The 14995-nt window shown below is 43.0% G+C and overlaps 1 protein-coding gene across 14 annotated transcripts in view; it reads left to right on the top strand.

Moving 5' to 3' along the window:
- RAPGEF6 (Rap guanine nucleotide exchange factor 6) overlaps nt 1-11998 on the top strand; it is a 119828-nt gene extending 107830 nt beyond the window's left edge. For 12 of the 14 annotated variants that reach the window (XM_033517607.1, XM_015641788.3, XM_015641782.3 and 9 more), the window contains 4 exons: nt 17-242; nt 1979-2490; nt 5373-5684; nt 7420-11998. In XM_033517607.1, the coding sequence (XP_033373498.1) occupies nt 17-242; nt 1979-2490; nt 5373-5684; nt 7420-7445 (1076 nt within the window). In that variant the 3' untranslated portion in view covers nt 7446-11998. The remainder of the gene's footprint in view (nt 1-16; nt 243-1978; nt 2491-5372; nt 5685-7419) is intronic. The other 2 variants (XM_015641794.3, XM_015641795.3) reach the window with 1 other exon arrangement.
- Nucleotides 11999-14995: the final 2997 nt, after the last annotated feature.

The raw sequence follows: 14995 nt of genomic DNA, 5'->3' as shown, positions 1-14995 counted from the left end.
TCTCTCCCCTCCTCAGGCTATGCCCTCATACCTTCCACTAAATCTGACAACTTCTCGGACTCCAGTCACAGTGAGATTTCATCCCGGTCCAGCATCGTGAGCAACTGCTCTGTGGACTCCATGTCAGCAGCACTGCAGGACGAGAGGAGTTTGTCCCAGTCCCTCATTGTGGTGGATTCAGGCGGGGCAGAGAGAAAGGAGCATCCTCAGGCACTGACAGATTACACTCAGCCCTGCCCTGGGTAAGATGCAGCTGCTTCTGGTGGGGCTTGGTGTTCTGGTGTCAGAAGGGGTAAGGAAGCTTTGGCCAGGACAGTTGTGCACTCCTTTGTGGTTATTATGCTTTTTTCTGGAAGCTGGGACACTGGCTGCTGTGTGTGAGCCTGTTTCCATAAGAAGCTTACAGTATTATTTGGGGAGACAACAGCTTGTTCCCGCTGGTGGGGTTTGGCTGGATATTTCTTGCAGGAGACTGGAAGCTTGTTAGAAGCCAGGATGATGCTTAGCAAATTAGTGCCATGGTGAGAGAGAGCAAAAGAGCAACAGGATATTATCAATTCTCTGAGTCAGCAGTGCCAGTCACTTAACATGCTCTAATGTGATTTGTAAGGATTTTTCTAATTATCATTTGTTACTTAGGCAGACTGGCAGCATTCTGCTATTGTCTTTCTGACAGTTTCCATACAAAAGGTCTTGTTACTTTAGTGCAGTGAGAATTTCTGCTGAAATGATGCTTTGAACTGGAAGTTTTTTGATTTTTCTTGCTAGAAGTTGCACCTTGATCCACAGGATCAAGGATGTCTCCTAATATCTCTTGGGATAGATAGCATTGTCTATCCTCAGTTGTCATGGATTTAGCTTAAATGAGAGATTCTCCTTACATTTCTATTTTTTTCAATACAAAGAATCATAGAATGCTTTGGGTTGCAGTGGGCCTTAAAGTGCTTCCAACCCCATCCAGCCTGGCCTTGAACATTTCCAGGGATGGAAAGAAATGAGTAATTCTGTTCATTTCACAGGATTAAAATGTGAATTTAAAGATGTGCTTCATCAAAGAAAATAATTCCCTTTCTAGAAGGCACAATACACACTGAATTTAGGTTTTGTGGTTGTTTCTTTAGTTTCAATGGGTTGCAAGGGAAGAGAGTCGGTTTTATCCTAGGATTTACAAGAAAAGGAAGGAAAAACACCCTTGCTTGCACATACCTAAGAAATGTTCCTTGATTTCACAACATGTCAGTAAACTGCTGAGGGAGGGTGTTGAATTTTAATGTTGTGCTGCCCATGCATTTGTTAACACACCCAGAAATAGTTTGGAGACTTGAATAATGTCTAGCAATCCTATCTGCATGTATTCTAAGTTCATACAAACCTAACTTTATTTTTCCCCACTTAATTATGCATTTAGAGCGATTAGAGCTTTCAGCAGAAAAAAATTTCTTTTTTCTTAAATAAGAAATTTTGGAATTTGTTTTTCACAATCTGTCCCTCCATATTGTTCCCACAAATGTTACTTAGCCAAATATTTCCAAATGTTCTTGAAATTCAGCTGCTTCTACTCTGTCTAAATAACATGATGTTGCTGCCAGTGAAAGGGTTGGATTTTATTCTAAATATTTATTTTTATTTTAGTTTATAAATGTAAAGAAAAAGGTGGTAGCAGACTAAATGTAAGAAGTAATTTACTCCTCTGCTTTCTGTCTGTTGCTGTGATTGGTAGAGAAGAGCTAACGTGGGCCAGACTCAGGGATTGGGGTGCAGCCTGGAAATAAATGTTTCAAACTTCTTACTCCCTTGGGAATAGCTTCCTTGCTGCTGTGTGCACTAATGATTTGGGAGTAACACTGTCTCTTGTCAGTGCCCCCTTGAGCTTGCTGCTTACCTGATACAAACCCAGAGTTGGCTCTGAGTACATTGCTCTTACTGTAAAAGCTTACAAGTGTTTTTTTTTCCCAATTTCTGTCATTTTCCAATGTAGCTGGTCCATCAGTAGGCCTGCTCTGATCAGAGGGATGGCATTCACGTCTTCCATGAGCAGTGAGGAGATCTCCCATGAGCACATCACGGTAGAGGCAGCAGACAGCGGCCGGGGAAGCTGGACTTCATGCTCAAGTAGTTCTCATGACAATTTCCAGAATATCCCAAACCAGAAGAGCTGGGATCTCCTCAGTTCTTACCGTCACACCCAGCTGGATGGACCTATAGCTGAAGTGGATCCCACAAACTGTTACTCTGAGGAGGGTTATTTGTATTCTGAAGCTTTTTCCAAAGCCAACAGGCAGTCGAAAGCCAGCGTGGAGCTCAATCAGTCTCGGCAGAGCTGGGCATCCTCCAGCTCCCTGTCAGACACTTATGAGACAAACTATGGGACAATTAAGCGGAGGGGGCTGGAGAACTCCACAGCAGAGCAGACGGAGGTTTTGGACTCTAAACCAGGTGCTGATACAGCTTACAAAACTGTTACTTCAAGTACAGAAAAAGGCCTGATAGGTAAGCCAAGCCAACAGCTCATGGAAGCTGCTACATCTGTTTTTCATTTTGATACTAAATTGTTAAGAAATGACATCAACTGGTCTGGGGCTGCCTGTCATGTTGAATTCAGCTTCACACGTGGTTGTAATCATAGCACTACACAGTTTTCAAGCCACCTTCTTTTGCATTAGGAATATCAAGATAATAAACAAGTACACTTCCCCATCACTTCATGGGTGTGCAGGAAAACTCTGCAGGAAAATGTCAGGCAGTTCTTTTCTCTAGTATGCTGTTTTGCTTTTTTGAACGGTTTTGGAGGTGTACTTATCACTGTAGATGCTCTTCTGACAAGAGTCAGTGATCCCACACTCCTTATAAATTATATATTATATAATAATATAATTCCCAGGAACCCAGAGGGAAGTGCATGACTGCAGAGTGGTGTGGAGTTCATCTGCCACTCTGGAGCTGGGGCAACTTTCATCCACAGGGCTTTGGCTCTGAAAGCTATTTTGCTGTTTTAAGATGACATTTATTTGATTATACAGCTGCAGTTTGGCTACTTATGAAAGGAGAAAAAATTAAAAATGCTCTTTGAAATATGCATAGTTCTATCAAGCAAGATGTTCTTCCCCTGTCTGAGTTCATTAGCCAAAATTAAAGGAACTGGGTTAGTAGCAAGATAAAACATGGAATGCAAAGCTTTCTAAGACTGTGAGGCAAGGGTGCAGCTGAAATGCAATTTAATTACTGAGTGGATTGCTGGAGGGGTTTGTTATCAAAAGTAATTGCTTGAATAAACATTGCACGTAGGGCAGAGGTCTTGGATTGTGTTCCTCCTTCTTGACTTTGAAAAAGAAATTGTGGTGGAGCCTTGCAGAAGATTTGCTCCCAGCTCATTGCTATGCCTGTGCCCTGTGCTCTGCCCTTGCAGCCTTTCAGAGCTGTTCATAAGTGTCTGAGCTGTATTAGGAGATGGCAGATTCACTGTTCAGTAGATGCTGTCTTTGCTGACAGCACTTTCCCTTCCTTTTAATTCTTTTTCCATTCTGCACCATGTAGCTGTGAGGAGCACTCAGAGTGCTGGAGTTGGGGCATGTTTGTTTGGTCAAGGAAAGATCAGATATGGATGGATATAATTACAGGTTTACAAATGCAAATCCATTAGCTGTTCACCATCACACAGTATGCCAAAGATATCTTCACTTCATTTCACCATTTGTAAAATACTATGAATTGGAACTTGACAAAGGGACACATTATTCTTGCATTACTACAGTAGATTAAAGGTTAGCTCTAGGGAGCCTGAAGCTTTCTCCTTTGAAGTAGAACATACCCACCCTTGTCATTCCTCCTGCAAATCCAACAAAGACTGAAGGTGAGGTGAGGACCCAGCCCTTCCCTATCCCTCCAGGGAAGAGCAGATCCTCTTCACTTCCCCTGTATTTTCACAGAGACCTCATTCAGTGCTAGTTAAATGAAAATAAATCCTGTAATTCAATAATATAAATCTCTGCCTGTGCCCACGTGTATCTGCTAAACCCCAGACTGACTGAATTTGGTTTTGGTTATTTTACTGTCAGCCCAAGCATGAGCTGAGGCCATAAAGTATGAACCAGCTTGTGTTCCTGATACCAAAACCTGGAACCTCACAAGTCTACAACACAATAAGAAACACTCCTTTACTTTTCATCCCTTCACATTCTTCTAAGATAAGAAACTGTTATATTTGTTGAAATAAATTAAACTAATGAACATGCGCTTTTTAAAATGGATCCACAGGAAGAATGCAAATTCACTTAACTAAGAGATTAAAGAAATTACCCTGGGTTTGAAACTCTACTGTTGAAACATGTCCATGGAAAAAAGCCCAGTTTAACATGCACACAAGCCCCAGACCTGGGGTGGGAGGGAGGCAAGGCAACCTAAGAAGAGTTAAATTTTGGGTTGAGAATCTCTGTGACTTGAACTACTGCTGAACAAGGCAGGGAGAAGATGAATTATGAGTCATGGACATTGCAAATAAATATTATCGATTATAGCCTTTTCATGACTTCACAATGCAGCCCTTCCAAAGGCTGTGCCAATAACTGTTCCTAGTTCTTTCTCACTTGTAAACAGAGAACATAGTTTAAGATAAGAGTATAAAATAAAACAAAAACCAAGGGAAAAAAAAAAGTAAGAAATCAAAAGTATGAGTGTGACAAGCCGTTATTCGCTCTGTGAAAATATAAAATAATTAATACAGTCTGCCTCATAGGATCAATTTTATGTGATGCTATTTTCTTCTTCCTGTGGCATAGCCAGATGGTTTCATGTCTTCATACCCATCAGCTGATACGGTGATATTTTATTGTACTGAATTTGTGTTAAGCAACTGACCTCTTTAGGATGATGAAATGGATGTTGGAAGTCAACCAGCAGTTTTTGCTGTCAAACCACCAGCATGCTGCGCAAAGTAACTCTGGGCTGGTTGCCTTAATTCCTTCTGTTTCAGTTTCCCAGCCTGTAACTGTGGCAGCAGACTTGGCTGTGCTGGCTCTCCATCCTGCCAGAGAGCTCCAGGGCATCCCCTGGTGCAGCAGGGCCACAGGAGCAGGGACTGTAATAAAAGGTGTTAATTGCAGTCTGAATACAGACAAGCTTAGAGTCCTCTTTCCACTCAACTGACATCTCACCTAAGGAGTTCCCAGATTCTCTTAATACTCTGACTTCTTAAAATAAATAGAAAATAGAAATGAAGGCATAAATATCTGCTGCTGACATTATAACCAGTGTTTCTGCATTTGCATTTTGTTATCAGTTTCTGTTTTGCCATTGTAACATTTCATGATTTTTTAACGTTTTGTTTCCTTTCTTTTTCTTCTTTAACATTTCCATTGCTTATTTCTTGTGCCCAGTGTACTGTGTCACCTCACCTAAGAAGGACGATAGGTATAGGGAGCCACCGCCCACCCCTCCGGGATATATGGGGATTTCTTTAGCGGACATAAAAGAAGGATCGCCCCACCACCCACACCTCAAACCTCCAGACTATAGTGTGGCAGTGCAGAGGTCAAAAATGCTGCACAGTGACCTCTCTAGACTTGCACCAGCTGCTCTCGGTAGTGACCCGGTGGCCTGTGTCTCCTCGAGGACGCCTCAGTGGTACGGCCGGCAGCCGTCCAGCCCCAGAGTAGCAGACTTGCCTGGCGCAGATAGTGAAGAGGATGGTAGGTGAACACCTGCTTTGGGAGTGGGGCACTTCACAGCGATGTTCTGGGCTTTCTCTTGGGTCATTCTTGGAGATTAAAAGCAGATTAATCTCTAAATACACAGTTCTGTGTCTATGGCTGTATGCACATGTGTGGCTGTGTATGTCATGCATAGCTGTGTGCATGTACATACACGTTTAAAGCAAAGAATAATGCCTTCCCCATAGAAAAAGCATGCTGGCACCAAACAAAGTATATGTAAATAAACAAATATACAAAAATACACGTATGAGATCTCCTAAAGTACAGCTGAGACACTTAAGAGCATGTAGATATTGTTTGGTTTTTTTTTCTTTTTTCTTTAAAATCTGTCTCTTCTTAAACACTGATGAGACACTGACAGGCTACATGTGGAAAAATTCTAGCCTCCCTGGGTTGATTAACTGGTGTCCCAGTGCTTTGGCTGGCATCAGAATGATGGTCTAAAATGAGTGATTTGGATTTGGTGGAGTGAACTTACTTAATTTGTATTTGTGTGTGCTGGCATTGAGCTGCCTTATGCATCAGCAGATATTTCTGGAGACTGAGTTTCAAAGTATTGAACAAAATAATATTGAACTTCTGTTCTTCTGGAGAGTGCATTTGATGAAACCTGTGTTCTGTGCCTAACTTGGCCTGAGAGTGTCTCTTCCAGTTCATTTTTCATATTCTTGTTTGAAGCAACAGCCAGTGCTACCAGGCATGGCATTTGTGGGGTTACCAAAATGTGAGGGGATTTTCTGATAAAGACTGCTCTTACATTGTGTCAAAGCTAACTTCAGGTCAAGGGAATTTCTACTTAATTATCTGCTGATTTGCTTTTAATTTCTGTGCACCAATGTGATCTTCTATACCCTTAGCTGGTGAACTCATTTTTTTATTAGAATGTTGTGATAATTTCCTTCCATTTCAGTCTGATTTAAAATGAGCCTGTATTTAGATTTAAACAACTTCTAATGCAAGATTATTGTATCTTGGCCCTTTAAAATGTGTAAGCAGTAGTTAACATATATATTACTACTGCAGTTCAAGCTTACAGTAAACATAAAGCTGCCTGGCATTAGTTCTGTTGTGCTTTTGATGTAAAAATAAGGAAGTCATTGCTTCAAAAATTTTTAATCAAATTTTTTCTAAGCTGTATTTAACTGTGCACTTTTAGAGGCACCTATTTTGCTATTTTCAAAGTGCTTGGTTAATTTTATTTGGTATAAAATGCCCACTGCATGGAAGTTTGCTGGCTTTTTTCCCAGATCCATAGCTTTTGGCATACTGGGAGCTGCATGCTGATCATTTTTGGAGGATCTGGGATTTTGTGTTTTGCAATCTGTCTTTATCATATGACCATCATGCCTCAGACTGCAGGAGCTGTGGATGCTCCATCCCTGGAAGTGCACAAGTCCAGGCTGGATGGGGCTTGGAGCAACCTGGATGGTGTCACATTCATGTCAATGCCTATGGCATGAAGTTGGAATGAGATGCTTTATAAGGTTCCTTCCAACCCAAACCATTCTGTGGTTGCCTGAGGATTGGATAAATGGTGATGTGGAATGTGTAGTGATCAGTGGTAATAAAGACAGTGAAAACAGGCTGCTGAAGGGGTGAAGTTGGCATAGACTCACTGTGATCACCTCATTGGGTGCTGGTCTGTGCCCTGTGTGCCCGAGGAGGTGGGAACTGGTGGAATAATTGCCTGTTTCTTTATCTTGTTTTACAGAAGATGAACAAGTATCAGCAGTTTAACCCTTGGATTATTTACATAAGCCACTCACAATACAAGGGATGTGGGAGAACGTCTCATGGTTCTGTGAGCGACTGCTGACAACTTGCTGCTACTGACCTCAGACCTTGCCTCTGTCACAGCTGAGATGGAACAGGTTGGATCACCTCTTTGCACATTCCTTCACTCTGCCACCACCACCTAAGAAGCTATTTCTGCCTATGAAATAGGAAATCCTGCTCAAGGAGTGTGCTGACTGCCTGGATACCAACACGGGTACCCAGAGATGGACTTCATGCATTGGGGAGGACCAGTTGTCACCACCACTTGAAACTTGGGAGCATTTTTCTGTATGATACCATTTAATCCTTTAGTAGTTTCCATTGTTGCTATTTTCTACATGACCGTTAGAAGTCTGAGAGTGTTATCTTATGAACTTGAAAAAAAAAATTATATCAAAGTGTCAGCAAAAGCGAAGGATGTTGCTGAAGTATCTGAAAATAATTTATTAATTTAATATTTTTAAATAGGAGTTTCCTTTATGTGTGTTGGGAGTGCTCTGGTTGGCTAATATAAATGTTTAGTCAATGTGAAAGCAAATTGGGTACACATCAACAGTTGTGCTCTCAAAATAAACACAGAAAAGTAGAAACGGGTGCAGAAATTTACAGATTTTAGAGTGAATTTAGATTTAACATGTATAGAGCTCAGTGCTCTGCAGAGCAGTGTCTGTCAAGCCAGCACTCCTGCTGCTCCCCTCCCACATGAACACAGCAAAAACCGCCTGTCCAAGGATTTTTAGAAATTTTTTTAGCTAAGGCAACAGTTGGTGCTCTCCTCCCCTATTAAGGAATGTTTGAAATGTGGAAGCTGCAGCTTATGGGGGAGCATTTGGGGAGATCTGAAGCTTTCCCAGAGGAGTTCTAACCAGGTTTTGCCCTGCAGAGTTCAATATGCAAAGCATATTCTAAAACTCAAAACTCAGCTGTGTGTTGTGGTTTTTAAGATCATCTCACATGTCCTGGCCTTTTCCCAGAGTTGCACAGGGTTTAGTTGCAAAGGTTATATTTTAAAAAAATAATAAAATAATTAGAAATCACCTACATTTCACAATAAAATTTGTGAAACTGAATAATAAATGACACAGTCCTTATAGAAGAGCATAATGCATTCTATGATGGGTTAAAAAACTGTGGTGTTTATCTGGAAAATACAGATGATCTCAAACAAATTTTTTTAAAATCCTACTTAAAAATCCTGATGGCATTGATGTCAGTGAGAGTTTTGACTTGCAGCCAGCCTCTAGTTTGACTATGGTCAAAAGAATTGCTTCTTTGATTTTACTTTTAGCCAGCCAGAGTGCATAAGGGTAGAACTGGAAATGCCTGCTGCAGGTTCTTTTCTTTCTCTTTCTTTCCATTCTTCTGTCTTTCCTTCCATCCTTCCTTCCATATATAACACCCCATTCTAGTGTTAAAATCAGAAATGAATGTGTGAATATATATTTAAACATTTAATTGTAAATCTTTGTTGTGATGTTTACAGCCTAAGCTAGAAAGATGATGTTTGTCATTTTTACAGTGCCTCAAAACTGATTTCTATATCCATAGTTGTGAAGAGCTTTAAGGGTTTGTTTTGTTTTTTTTTTTTAACCTATATGTGTGCAGGGGTGCAAGATGAATGCAACATTTTTGGAAAATGCCACAAGTACCAAAAACAATCCAAAGCCTTTGATGTGCTTTCTTCATAGTAGCTAGGGGCTGATGCAGCCAGGTGGATGTGAATGACCCAGCCTATGTCTGCCTTCAGAGCAGTTCCAGGATTGCCTGGAATGTACCTGTCATGATTGGAACTGAGAAGGTGTAAATGAACAGTGATGCTGAGGAAGAGGATGCCTAATTTATAACTCACTGGTTGGCTGTATGAATTTTTGGCACAAGTATCAGAGAAGAAAATGGTTGAAAAAATATATTAAAATTCACTTGAGGTATGGCATAATAAATGCATTTTGCTTTCTTAAGGCCTTAATGACTAAAAATTAATGTGTCAAAGCAATGCAGGGCAGAGTGAGTGTTTTCAACACATGAAATATTGATAATGGAACTCTTGACCTGATATTCCTGTGGGATAAATGCAGGTCCTGCCATCCCACTGTCAGCTGTACTTGCTTAACTTGTACATGGAAATCAGCAGGCTTTGTGTTCCATCAGAAATCATCTGTGTTTTGCCAGGTGAATGAAACTGTACAGTTCCTTGGCCTTGGGGTGGTGCTGCAGCTTATTCCAGCCTGTTGAACAAAAGCATAGGGGATGGGGGTTACTAAAGTGGCTTTCTTTTACCCCAAAACCCAATAGTGCTGCCTTTGAGGACGCAGGGAAGCCCCAGTATGGAGCAGGGTCGGGGTCTCCTGGCAGTCAGCAAGAGCAGCTGAATAAATCACCCATCCAAACATTGATGGTGTTTGCACATCAACAGCATCCATCTGTTCCACGGGGCTTGGCAGACACTGAAAAGTTCTGGAATGAGTGAAATTCTCACTAATCATATTTTCCTAATAGCCAACACACCTGGTGTACATAAATCATGTATAAAAGATGAACAGATGAGCTACTCCTGCCTCGCACAGTGTGGCTTTTTTGCTGCTCCTTGCTGGGGTTTTTGTTTGTTTGTTTAACTCAACCGATCACATTGATTGGGGCCAATAGCCAAATGTAGAGTGTCTGTGGGTTTGAAGAGGCATTATCCCTTTTTTTTGTAGTTCAGACAAAAGCAATATGGTGATTAGTACCTGTTGTACACTGCTTTGTTGAAGTGATGTCTTCTGGACCACAGATCCCTGATTCTGTACCTCTGCTAAGTTCTTCTAACTCGGGCTCTGATGCTGATAAACAGTTAAGGTGCCTCATGTCATGTTCTTCCACTGCCATACCTGGGTTTGCTCACTTCCTGCTCATTTTTAGCTCCTGACTTGCTGGTGAAAGATGCATTTTAGATTTCTATGATTTAAGTACACAGTGTTTTGTTTTAAATCTTAAACTTCCAAGTAATTCCTGAGAAAGCAGTGTAGTTTGGTAAAATTGAATTGGCCTCTCCAGTTACAGAAAGGGGAAAATGAGTTCTGTGAGCCTCATGTTCATCTCCCAAGTGCACAAAAGAATGGAAAGAGAGTGGCTGTGGATGTTTGCAGTTCACATTTTTGCAGTGTGGACAAATTTTGAGTGTTTGGCAACAATGGGCAGCGTGGGACTTTCCTTGGTCCTCCCTTTTGCCTTTACTCAGATAAGTTTGTAGGTGTTGCCTCACCTTGAGAATCGTGTGTGATTTTTGGGCACCATGATATGAAAAAGACATGAAGCTATTAGAGAGCATCCAAAGGAGGCCACAAGGATGGGGAAGGGTCTGGAGGGGGAAGCCTTGTAAGGAGGGGCTTAGGGCACTTGGTCTGTTCAGCCTGGAGAAAAGGAGATTGAGGGGAGAGAGACCTCATTGCAGTCTGCAACATCCTCCTGAGGGACAGCACTGATGTCTTCACTCTCATGACCAGTGACAGGTCACGGGAGAATGGCCTGAAGCTGTGTCAGTGGAGCTTTAGGTTGAGTATTAGGAAAAAGTATTTCCCCCAGAGGGTTGTTGTGCACTGGAACAGCTCCCCAGGGAAGTGGTCACAGCACCAGCCTGGCAGAGCTCAAGAAGTGTTTGGACAACACTCTAAGGTACAGGGTGGGATTTTTGGGGATGGTGCTGTGCAGGTCCACGAGTTCAGCTTGATGATCCTGATGCATCCCTTCCAGCTCAGCAGATTCTGTAGTGCCAGGTGAGTGATGCTTCACTGCAGAGTGCTCAGAACCCATTGCTTGGCATGGGGTGCAGTGGGGCTGTCTGCACCTGCCAGAGGCAGAGGGTGTCCCCAGGGGCTGAACAGAGCAGTGATGCCACTTGCAGAGGGGCCTGTGGGGCATCAGGGGTGTTCAAAACCTCTTTCATTGCATCCCAAATAATTCTACTGCAGGCAACAGTGGAAATACAGCCCTGTCATTTAAGTTTCTGTAAAACATTAGAATTTTTGAAGGATAAACTTAATCACTGCCTTTGCCATAAGAAAAGAAAAAAGGGATACTCTCTCTTTATAAAAGCTTTACACATTATATTTTAGAACGCTTGTATTGAGGGTAATCTATCTTGAATTCCCAACCCAGCTTTTGCTTCTGTTGTGCTTTTTATTGTTTTATCTTTATTTCTGATATACCTGGAATGCAGTTTAGCTTGGTATTAATTAAATTCTAAATATGTGAGCATATTGGCAAAACTGCACAGATGTAATGATATTCCAATAGCAACTGTACTGCACAAGTCAGTGATTGTAAAGTATTCTGTAACAAGCAATGTTTGTCTCCTATTTTTTGATACCTCTTACACTTATGTCTTTTAGAAAGACAGTGCCTCTGTATGCTTTTTGTATTTTTACTGAGTGATTGTAAATATTTGTTATATTTTTGGTTAAGAGAATGTTTAAAAGTACTGTTTATTATCCAATCTATTAATATGTTGGAATCAATAAACAATCAACATGTATTAATTGTTTTCAGCAGCTGTTTTCTGGCAGCCAGTGCAGGATGGAGCTGAGGTGGGGGGTGATGTTCACCCTGGGATCAGAGAGGAGCCACCACTGAGTGGTTTTGTTGTGTCTTCACAGTGAGGACAATACAGCCAGACATGATATTCAGAGGGCTGGAGCAGCTTTTCTGTGAAAATGGGCTCAGACAGGTGGAGTTGTTCAGACTGAAGAAGAGAAGGATCTGTGGAGACCTTAGAGTCCCTTTCAGTGTAAAAGGGCTCCAAGAGAGCTGGAGAGGGGCTCGACAAGGGACAATGGCTTTAATCTGAAGGAAGGCAGGATTGGTTTTGATTTTAGGAAGAAATTCTTGTCTGTGAGGGTGGTGAGGCCCTGGCACACAGCTGTGGCTGCCCCATCCATGGAACTGTCCAAGGACAGGGCTTAGAGCAACCTGGGACAGTGGAAGGTGCTCCTGCCCATGGCAGGAGGGGTGGGGTTGGACTAGATGACCTTGAAATGTTCCTTCCCACCCAAACCACTCTGTAATTCTCTGATCTTCCTCCTTTCCCTGGGTTCTGTGCCTGCTGCCTCAGCATCAACCCTGAGAGCCCAGAGAGAGCCTGAGGTCCTTGGCTGGTGTGTGGTGCCTCCCAGACCTTCACCCTGTGCACCACACACAGATGGAAGTGTGTGCTGGCACTGAGGGTGGAACAACAGTCAAAAATACTTCTTTTTCCTCCCCCTTATTTTTGCAGAGGGTCTGTGGCCCCCAGCCACCCCAGTGTTGTGGTGCTGAAGGTGGGATGGGCAATGGGAGAGCAGGAGCTGTGCTGGGCCGCCCTGCCCTGGCTGACATGGCCAATTCTGACTGCATTTTCCCTCCATTTGTGTGCTGATCATACAAAAGCTAAGCTATGTGGGAATTTTGTGGGAAAGAACACTTGTGTAATGGGTTCTTTGCTAGCAAGCAGAGTCTGCAGCTTCCCCAAATGCAAATGACATTTTCTTCCCTTCCTCCCTGTGCAGGCCCTTTCCCTGCACTGTACATGGGGATGTGGACATGGGGATGTGGCTGCACCTCTGCTGCAGGTCAGATAAGAGTTGAGTTTTATCTTCACCATCTTACTCACCCCAGTGGTACTTCACAGTTTTAAAACCACAGAATCACAGAATCGTTTGGGTAGGAAGGGACCTTAACCCTCACCCAGTTCCAACCCTCTGCCATGGGCAAGGATGCCTTCCACCAGCCAGGCTGATCAGAGCCCTGTCCAGCCCCACCTTGTTTGCAGAACCTTGTTCAAAACCAGCCTGGTTTTGTTCCTGGGAATCTTTGAATTCCAGCAGTTTCTGGGAAGTGGTAAGGTTTTTCTTTTTTTTTTAATATTTTTTTAAACTTCTGAAAACTTCTGTTCTTTTTAAAGAAGGAGAAGGAGCAGAGCTGCCACAAGAGGCCAGCATTGCCTCTGGTTTAGTGAGCTCCTGTGCAGGCTTTGCAGGGGCTGTGCACGCTGTCGCTGCGATGCTCAAGCCGGTACCCAGCACCTTGGTGGGTGGCACTGGGGACATTCTGGGATTCACCTGTTGCTCTCCAGCCATGGGCTGGCTGCCCTGGGCCCCTTGGAAATGTCTGCACATCACATTGCACTTAGGACTTCACAAGGATATCTGGTACCTGGTCTTGATTTCTCCTTCACGTGCCTGGATGATCCCTTTTCATCCATGGTCGTTATCCTGCCTTGGGGAAGCCATGCCCTTTTCTCCACATCTCTTCATCCACTGTACCAGAGGAAAGCTGTGAAGTATTTCTTCCCATGGCAGAAGCATCAGCAGCTGGTGTGGGAAGGCAGCAAACAGCTCTCAGACTCTGTTGGGAGGTGTAGTGCCAGGATGGCCTGACTGCAGCCAGAAATTCCTTGTGTAAATCAAATGGAGGAGAAGCAGTGTCACTAGTGAACAATCCACATAATGAGGTACTTGGATTTTGGGCTTCTCTCTCATCTCCTCTTTCCAGGTGGTAGAAACCCAGCACACGATGTGCAGCATCACTTCCCATCCTCACATTCCAAGGGAAGACTTGGACCCAAGCATTTGGGTCAGACCTGGTGCTTTTGGAGTGGTGGAAGCTTCTTGCTTTGATGGAGCTTCATATTCCCTGTGCTTGAGGGCTTCTGAAGCTGCACTAAGTGCATCAAATGGGTGCTGACCTAAACTTGAATGTATTCCCTGGGGACACTCAGGCTTTATCTGATTTTCTGCTGAAGAGTCAGTAGCAATCTCATTTTGTTTGGAAGAGTTAACAATTGCTTGTTAGACTGCAGTAGTGCCATGTGTTATTTGCTCAAGGAGAAGTTGAGAATTGTCCCTCCAAAGTAAATATGAAAGGAGAGATGAATTCTCCACAGAAGATTGCTTGCCCAGATGCTGCCTGCTGGAAACATGCTTTCTTTTTGCCATAAGGAAGAAGGCAAGAACTGGACTGGCAGCAGCAGGGTCACAGCCTGAGGTGTCTCCACCACCTGGGGACTTGCCAGGAGGGCTCTAGGCAGGGTCAGTCAGTGTTTGAGCCACTCATCATTTATTAAGAGGGCAAAATGTGCTGGAGAGAACGTGTTTTGAGCACCAGGAGGACTAAAACCTGTCCCTGCACCATTCTTCCCTCTGGGTTGAATTCCTGCACTTTTGAGGATGGTGTAAATGCATTTCTCATCCATCCTTAATTCAGGAGGAGCACTTCAAGTCTGTGGTGTTTGTGCTATGTGCTTGCAGGCTGTGGCATCAGCTCTTGTGGTTTGACCCAGAATTTGCAGGTTTTTTGGCTTTCCTGAAGATCCAGGTCCTGGAAGCACATGATGACATGAACTGATGACATTTTGGTGGAGGGTGGGGGTATGTAAAGAAGCTCTTGTTGCTGTGAAAACCTTGAAAACACAAACTATAAAAAGAACTCTTAAAAAAAAAAGTGTGAAGGAGATGAAGACCCATATTGATTTAACCTGCCCCTGGCTCTCATCAGCACTG

Source organism: Parus major, chromosome 13 (genome assembly GCF_001522545.3).
Source record: "Parus major isolate Abel chromosome 13, Parus_major1.1, whole genome shotgun sequence".
NCBI lineage: Eukaryota > Metazoa > Chordata > Aves > Passeriformes > Paridae > Parus > Parus major.
The sequence above is the reverse complement of the archived record's forward strand: the minus strand, read 5'-3'. Positions and strand labels throughout refer to the sequence as shown.